Source organism: Xenopus laevis, chromosome 2L (genome assembly GCF_017654675.1).
Source record: "Xenopus laevis strain J_2021 chromosome 2L, Xenopus_laevis_v10.1, whole genome shotgun sequence".
NCBI lineage: Eukaryota > Metazoa > Chordata > Amphibia > Anura > Pipidae > Xenopus > Xenopus laevis.
Genome location: NC_054373.1, coordinates 148,774,510 through 148,783,742, shown reverse-complemented (window position 1 = coordinate 148,783,742; position 9,233 = coordinate 148,774,510). Strand labels below are relative to the sequence as shown.

The 9,233-nt window shown below is 38.5% G+C and overlaps 1 protein-coding gene across 5 annotated transcripts in view; it reads right to left on the bottom strand.

Annotated features, from left to right (window-relative positions):
- Nucleotides 1–1,194: 1,194 nt before the first annotated feature.
- The window catches only part of XB5871033.L (provisional ortholog of core 1 synthase, glycoprotein-N-acetylgalactosamine 3-beta-galactosyltransferase 1 L homeolog), a 34,188-nt gene continuing 26,149 nt past the window's right edge, over nucleotides 1,195–9,233 (bottom strand). For all 5 annotated transcript variants that reach the window (XM_041580993.1, XM_018245067.2, XM_018245068.2 and 2 more), the window contains 3 exon segments: nucleotides 7,612–7,800; nucleotides 3,938–4,605; nucleotides 1,195–1,633 (listed from right to left, as the gene is read on the bottom strand). In XM_041580993.1, coding sequence (XP_041436927.1) covers nucleotides 1,406–1,633; nucleotides 3,938–4,605; nucleotides 7,612–7,798 — 1,083 coding nt within the window. In that variant the 5' untranslated portion in view covers nucleotides 7,799–7,800 and the 3' untranslated portion in view covers nucleotides 1,195–1,405.

Here is a 9,233-nt window from a genome sequence, read left to right as displayed (position 1 = left end):
TGATTTTATTATATTCCCAATAAGCATGTTTATATTATACAGTAGTCAGTCTAAATGTGAGTTACTGATTAAAACAGTAAATATTTTTGAATTAGTGTTTTCTATAAGGTTGATTAAACCTTCCACCTCTCTGAGGAATATGTACCTGACAGTGACGAGGACAGTTGTAAAAAAATGGACACATTTATCTGAACTGATAGCAGGTCCAATTTCTTGCTTTGAACAGTCATACGTCATTTTGTTCAGTATAGTAATGTAGTAAAGTAGCAATGCTCAGTTTTTCAGATCCATGAAATAAGGAATTGATTATTTGTAGAAAATAAATTGTAAAGAATCTATTGTCACAGTACTTCTGCTACAGATACATATATACCCAGACCTGGCTGGTCCATATCTGATTGTTGGGCTGGGCTTGTGGCGAATACAGCCTTACAAATCAATCAGTTGTATAAGAGCATTTAACTAACCTAGTGCCTTTATATACAGTCAGAAAGGAGCATTCAACTAATGTAGTTTAACTTCCCCTTTACATTAAGATACACAAGCTATTTTGCTATTGATATTCATTTTGGTGTGGCTGGATTTTTATTGGTTTTCTAATTTTCTTTTAAATATATCTGTCGTGCAGGTTTGAAAATTCAATCGGGCAAGGACCACACCGGTACATTTATGTGGTTCTCTCCAGACACTTCTTTGTAGGTCCTTTTTATTTTCCTACTATCTTATTTTCCATACAATCAGATTATCCCACTTTGGTCTAGCATGTCGGTGGCCAGTTCAGGTTATAATCTGATCATTTGGCACCCTCAACAAATGTGCAGATCTTTATTGGGCAGATTTATCAAGGGTCGAATTTGAATAAAAAAAACTTCAAAATTCTAATAAAAAAAAGACCAACTGAAATTTATTAAAAAATCAAAGTTTTTTTTTCCGAGTGAATAGGCCGTTTTAGTTCGAAGTCGAATCGTACGAATCGAAGTAACATCGTATTCGATCGAATTCAAGTCAAAGTTTTTTCTAAAAAAACTTTGATTTTTCAATGTCCACCAACTGACTTCTACAATTCAGCAGGTTTTAGATGGCGAATTTTTAAAGCGACAGTACATGATAAATTTCGATATTCGAATTTTCGTATCTTTTTCAAATTCTAATAGAATTTGGACTATTCCCTAGTCAAAGTACACGAAAAATAGCTTGAAATTCGAATTTTTTTAATTGAAATTTTCACTTCGACCCTCGATTAATCTGCCCCTAAGTGTATGCCATTTTAAAAATGAAATAATATAATTCCAAACCAGGGGAAAAACAAAACGATAATAAACCATAAAAAGTCATGATAAATAGCAGGGTGTCCCAGTCTATATCATGCTAAGACACAATAGATGGTCCAAAGTCCCATGATGCTTTATGACTCCATTGGTGGTTCTAAGAAGTCAGATATGGTCCTATTAGGTTTTACAGTTTCATTTTCTATGTAAACAGGGAGGTTGTCTGCATTGTCTGATAACGGCGGCTGGTAACGATACTGGTATCCATGTGCCCGGAGATGGTATATAAAATATTCCAAAGTGTACATGTCTTCTGGACTAATGTAATGAAAGGAAATGGCCAGATCTGAGCAGCACTGGGGGCCCTGCAATACAAAATACACAAAATTATTTATTACATAGAATGAAAAATACTAAAAGACAGGAGAATACTGATGTATTTAGCGAGAGACAAACAAACAATAATAGCATTTCAAGCTCAAACAAGTATACTTAATCTGCTTGAGATAGGGAATGCTGGGAATTGTATTTCACCAAGCGCTGGGTCATATAACTAGATGTTACTGGGCCCCACAAAAGAATATTTTTAGGGCCCCCTGAAAATTAGGAGTGATGACCTATTTGTAGTGATGGGCGAATTTGCGGCGAATTCCCATGATTCGCCGCCGGCGAATAAATTCGTCAAAAATGACATACCTCCGTTTCGCGAATTCCCACGATTCGCCGCCGGCGTATAAATTTGTGAAACCGCAGTGAAAATTTGCTGGTGTCAAAAAAATGGATGCCGGCGTCAAAAACTAGACGCCGGCGCTGTTTCGCAAATTTTTCGGGGAAGCAAAACGCCCCAAATTCACCCGTCACTACCTATTTGGTATACATATACTAATTCATATCACTACACTGAAGCCATAGGGCATGGTCTATAACTGGCAAGCTCTTGTTGTCACCAGCTGACGTTGTGATTCCATTTATGCTTGTGGCATGAATGACTTATTGAACAAGCATAATATACAAGGTTATTGTGATCTTAAAGGGGTGCTTCATCTTTAAGTTTACTTTCAGTATGATATAGAAAGGTTAATTTTAAGCAACTTTTCAAATGGCCTTCATTCTTTCTTTTTTATAGTTTTTATATTATTTCATTTCCCTCCTTCTTCTTCTGACTCCTTTAAGCTTTCAAATGGGGGTTACTCATCCATCTTAAAACAAATGCTCTGTAAGGCTACACATTTATTGTTATTACCACTTTTTATTACTCATATTTCTATTCAGGCCTCTGCTTTTCGTATTCCAGTCTCTTATTCAAATCAATGCATAGTTGCTAGAGTAAATTGGACCCTAGCAACCAGACTGCTGAAGTTGAAATGGAGAGCAGCTCAATAAAAAGCTAAATAACACAAAAACCAAAAATAATAAAAAATGAAAACTAATTGCAAATTGTCTCAGAATATCACTCTCTGTATCATACTATAACTTAATTTAAAGGTGATCAACCCTCTTTAAAGAGATACTGAAAAATACTGACAAAATAAATTAAACTCTTTTTTTTTACATTTATTACAATATTGCTTTTGAAAGCTACTTATAACATTACCATTAATATTTGCACAAAGCTTTTACATTATCTGTCTGATGCCCCATGTTCCTGCATGAGGGGGCTGCCATATTTGTGCAGCAGGAGTCCGTTAGCATTAGAATCTCTAACTGACAGGCTGAGATGGGACAGTCAGGTTGGCAAAACAGTCAGGTTTAGGAACTTCAACTAACAATTATTTACAAAAACAAACCTCTCAGCAAAAAACAATGTGACCTATAGGTAACTTTTAATGTACATTCATATTTTAAAAAGTAGTTTTTTAGTGTCAGTATCACCTTAAAGGAGAAGGAAAGTCATTTAGCACTTGGGGGTAGAGTCCTGCGCGGGGACCCGTACCCGACCCGTACCTGCAACCTGCAATCCGCAACACGGACCCGCAACCCGCATTCTTACCCGCTTGGACCCGCTACCCGACCCGCAAGAACCTTATCCACCACCCGGACCCGCTACCCACTGACCATCAAGAATCAGGAAGTGCTGTCATTGTAAACCGGAAGTGACATCATCGGAAGTAGACGTGGCCAGAAAAAAGGAGTAAATATCGCTATTCAGAAGACCCGCGGCCTGGGCCGCGACCCGCAAACCCCCAGAACAGAGCAGTAGAATGAAAAAGGCATCTTTTTAATCAAAGTTTGGCGCAGCCGTGCGAAGAAAGAAGAAGACAGAAGAGGTGCTCACTGGCATAACCCCGGGCTGATGCAGTTTTTTTGATGATAGGAGCACCGTCGCAGGGTTTCAGGTAAGTAAATACATTCACTTGGGGATGCCTAACATGTGCTAAATGACTTTCCTTCTCCTTTAATATCTAGTTTTACCTTAAAGTGGCATGCTGGGATAATATGTATTATATATAATGCAGACTATACCGATACACATTGAATTTGTATTATTTAAACTGTGGGATGAGCTCTTTTCCCCCAGATAATAGAAAAAATAGCTTAGAGACCTAGGGGGCGTATTAAGCACTTGTCGGCCAATTATCATAATGTATGCAGAAACATGTAATGGAAAAATGTATCAGTTTGTATATACAGAACATGACTTGGAACTCATTTGTACTTTGAACACTAACCTCCACAATAGGATAGACACAGTAGCTCCAATACCAAAATGACTTAGACTCACTAAACTTCATAGTGAGGTGGTGTTCAGGGGGGAAAGGGTGGAAGGTTTCTCTTTTCTCAGTGTCCCTAGAGTCCCCAGCTATGACCCCCATTAGCTGCATGCAGTTGCCAATAGCCACATCTTCTGTTGAGGTTGTGTGCTTGCAGACACCAGTACGGAAACCTTCCACAAAGCGTATAAGGGCTTCCCTGCTAAGAACATATCCAGCTCCTCCACTCATGTAGCCCTGCTTGATATATGGTTTGAAGCGCTTCCCAAAGTAAATAGGCTGGTCAGCGGTATAGTTCGAAAGCATCCATCGTAAATTGTCCATTATTACATATGTATCATCATCTGCCTTGAAGAACCATTCTGTCTCATTCAGGTAGTACTTATGGGCGTAATGGAAGGCACGAATTGTTTTCCAGTAAAGTTTGTCTCTGCCTTCCCCAGTTCCCAGACCAATGGCGGGGAAGTCTTCATCGGTGATGGAGCTCATGAATAGCGCTACATTGCAGTGACGGGTCCAGGAATTCTTCACATGAATAGCTTTGGTCTTTAGGTTTGTCGGTCCAGTCATGATCCAACAAAGCACTCTGACCTTTTTGGAGAGTTCCTCACTCACACTATTATCTTCTGTGGTGTAAAACAAGGAAATATTTAGTGAAGCAAAGGGAAATGATTATCTACAACATATGCCTCGTAATGTTAAACAATTAGACAGCTCAATAGTCACAAAAAAAAAACTTTACATGGTCAGGACACTGTATATTTTGAACATGTGTTTTGTTCGTCTACATTTATCTCTCACCAGCTCAAAGCAGCTTTGTATGTGAATTGTCATTACTAAAACTGGTGGTCAAAAATCTGTTTTAAGTATCATGCTACATAACAGTTGCCCCCTACATAACAGGCCAGATAGTATCCTAGGCACTATGGTTGATGTGGAGCAGAGCTTGACATCTTGTTAAAATAAACTCTACAATTAAATCATTCTGTGTGTGGGGGTGGGTCAGCAAAACTTTACACCACCATACTTATGCTTACCACCATAGATATTATATAAAATATCACCTTCTTGAAAGCATCCTTTAATCTGTTTTTCCACAAGTGTCAATACTAAGACAATAGCATATTCCAAACAGTAAATCCATGTGTTCCTTTGTTTAGGTAGACCAAAAGCTGGGTCCTAAAGCAATGCCATATTTTTTAACCCCCATTTTTTGTTTTATTAAAAAAAAGACAATAACTACAGCAACTTTGAGGCCCAGATCATCTGACACTTCTGGGCCTGAGTGCCATGAGATTGGATAATCTGTTTATTCTTCAGCTCCTGGTCCTTCCCTCGATACAGATAAAAACCTTTGATTTGCTATGTCCTCCAAGAATTGTTCCTTATTTGTGTAAGATAATGGTTTATTCCAAACTCACCACTGCATGCAAAAAACTGTATATTTCTCACAAAAAGAAACCCATAAATGTCTGAGGACAACTAAAATTTCAAAGTCTCTCTTTCAGTACTATCCAAACAGAATGCCACAGCCAGACAAAATGTAGCCCTCCAAGCAATTATTGTGACTCCACAAATATTTGTGTGAGATTTAAAATTGTCCATAACATTTGGTATATTCCGTATTTTTGCCACCATTTTGAAAATATCGGACAGCCTTTGTTTAAATGTAAATATATAAATGTCATTTATTTTTAACTGTGATCTAAATTTTAGATTACTTAGTATCTTTTTTAAGGGTCGGGACACACGCTCAGATTCGGGGAGATTAGTTTCCCGGCGACCAAATCTCCTTTTCTTCAGGGCGACTAATCTCCCCGAACTGCCTCCCGCCAGCTAGAATGTAAATTGCCGGCGGGATGGCAGTAGGAGCGCTTCGTTTTCAGAAGAAACTTTGGTCGACTTCGGAAAACGAAGCACTGCGAGTGCAATCCCGCCAGCGATTTACATTCTAGCGGGAGGCAGTTCGGGGAGATTAGTTGCCTCGAAGAAGAGGAGATTTGTTGCTGGGCGAGTGCCCTGATCCTAAACAAAAATGTGCCAAGTGCTCCTTTAAAATACTTCTTGAAAGTGGGACCCGAGTTATATAAACACATTTATTTGCATTGCCATTATCTTTCTTTCTAGCTCTATCTTTCCTTTATGTAACCACCACATGGTGTCGCTACTGAGCTTCTTTTTAAACTGTGACAGAGTGATGACAGAAGGTAGGAGTCAAAGTGGAACACTGACAAAATTGCTGTGAAGGAACATATTGCTGCCATCACTAGGGGCTGCCATGCAGATGTCTGTGTGCTGGATTGTGTTTGCAAGCGCCTATGCACATGAGCTAATTAATTGTGTTTTAGTACAGTTGCATCACATTGTGTTGGTTTTGAATGCAATACCGTTCTCAAACACTGACTTACTTTTTTCAAATGAATATACAGTAAACACAATATATGCCTTTTGAGATTCTAGCTATCTTTATAGCTGAACATTCTGTCACAGGGGCACAGATTCTATATCACAGCCTTCAAAAGCCATGGCTTTGTTTAATGTGATATATAAAGCAAGTTCTTTAGCATGCCACTTACGTTATGGCCAATGTTTTCTGTGCAGGCTAACCTCTATACAGTTAAGGGACTTGTTCAGTGTCCGACTGGACCATCGGGATACCAGGAAAACTCCAAGGGGGCCCAGGTGTCAGTAGGCCTCTTGCTTCTAACCATTTGGCCTATTTCATGCTCATTCCCTATTTCTTAATGGGAACACAGAAGCTTAATAATGGAAGAATAGAGTTTAGTATGTAGAGAAAAGAGACTAGGAGAATAAAGAGGTTGAGTGAGGAGAGGAGGAATAATAGTTGGAAAGTGGGCCTTCAGCCTAAGGTTTTCTTGCGGGCCCCTGGCATTCCAGTCCAACACTAGACCTGTTATCCAAAATGCTCTGGACCTGGGTTTTTTTTGTATAATGGATAAAATACAAGGTACTGTTTTATTATTACAGAGAAATAGGAAATAATTTTTAAAAATTTGGATAATTTGGAGTCTATAGGAAACAGCCATTCCATAATTTAGAGCTTTCTGGATAATAGTTTTTTCGGATAACGGCTCCCATACCTGTCACACTGGCACAGATCCCACCTAATACTCATTGTAAGCAGAGGTCCTGCCCTGCTTTATGGATTAGATTCTAGCTCTCTGTATAACAAAGCATTCTGTCACAGTGGCACAGATCCTTTTGTTTTGCTCAGTTAGAAATAGGACAACAGCAAAGAAAAACAGGTATGTGATCTGTTATTTGGAAACCTGTTATCATGAAAGCTCCGAATTAGAGACTCCAATTTAATCAAATAATTAAAATTTTAAAAAAAATAACTTACTTTTTTGTTGTAATAGTAAAACAGTAGCTTGTACTTGATCCAAAATAAGATATAATTAATCCTTATTGGAAGCAAAACCAGCCTATTGGGTTGGTTTAATGTTTACATGATTTTTAGCAGACTTAAGATATGGAGATGTTTAAATGTAGGTATTCCTTGCAGATATCTTTCACTTACAAGACAAAGGCACAATTACACCAGCAATGCCCAAACTACACAAAAGTAAGTTAGCAGAGTGCCATTGTAAAGTTGATTGTTCCTTTATTACCTGGCAGATGAAAATGGGACATTCCAACCTCTGGAAGTAGTTCCATGTTGTTCCATGAACGGAGAGCTAACGGAGGCTGTGAATTTCTCTCCAAAAGTGTTCGAGCCAAGTAGAAAGTCATGAGGAAGCCCATAGCAGTTCCCAAAGTCAATGGCAGCCATGCCACCTTGGCACATATAATTGACATTGCTGTAAAGATCAAGTTTAAGATATTAAATAAAGGTAAAAGTAATTTAGGTAAGCATCTACTCTGAGACAATATATAGACATTATGCTTTGCATCTTGCACCAGATTTTTAATCTTGCCCGTGGTGCAGAGCACAGCCATGGCCCAGCTACAAGTGCTGTGTAAATGAGCTCAAAGGGCACAACTTTGCATTCGTGTCCAGTGTATAAGTAAATGAGACTTAACGAGTATGCATTTGCAAAACAAGAACATGGTGAGTACTGCATATACTGCATGTGCCAGATACAGGTGTTTTGACATTATTCTATATTATTATCCCTTTTTTATCTATCACTTCCACATTTTAGGCAGCCCTTACAGCGAATGTTTATCATTCACATCAGTTTCTATCATAGTGCAGATTACAAGTTCCCTATCATATTCATGTAACGCACCCCAGGCTGATGTCAGGGCAGAAGATGCAAATCTATATTTCTATCCCCATCATAGATATGACATTTGAAAAAATAGCTCAACTGACATGGCCCTAACTCAGTAATATTTTGTGGCTTTTTAGGCCTGTTAGTAATTTGGATCACAGGCAATTCAGTTGCCATACAACCAAAACCACCTACATACATACCCACAGTCATAAAGTCTAAAGCCTTGCACAGCATACCTCTCAACATTTGGATTCCCAAAATGGCACAAATTCAACTACACTGCCCACTCCACACTATGCCCAGTTATGCCCCAAAAACCCTCACTAATCATCACTAATGATCCCAACACAAGGCCAAAAGAGCATTAGAATAGACAGGGTTTATTTATTGATAGGGAAGTCAGGTTATGGAATTCCTTTCTTAGAATGTTAGCAGAGGGATTCGTTGATGGGGTTCAAAACATAGGTTAGGTGCCTTTGTACTTAATACATTTAGTTATGATTTGTTAAATGTAACTAATTGATTCAGTGAAAAATATAATTGTGATTTTAGGATCAGGGGGAGGTGAAGTACCCCAGTCACACATTCTAAGTATTTGCTTCAATATTTTCAAAAGCTATGATTTTGGCCACTCACAGTTCTTTCTATGTGAATGATCTAACTGACTAACAAACCGACTGATTGAAGATGAATACAGCTACAGGTAATGTTTAAACACATCCTGTGATCTACTTTTCACTCGTGCTATCACCCTCCAGTTTGGGTCTCACCTGAAGTCATTTCTTACATGCTTTATTTCAGATGAGAATGAGTAGTTGCTTAGAGCTCCTGACTGGAGCACAGTTCAACCAATGAGAAAGCAAGATTTGCAGACACTTCCATAGTTATGTAATAAAAGTTCAGGCCGGTTCTAGTCACCCATATAAATGTTTTGCTTATGATGAGAATAGATGTGAGAAAAGGATAATGGAGATATTACATTTTAGGAGCAGAGGTGGGGGTCATTTATCAAC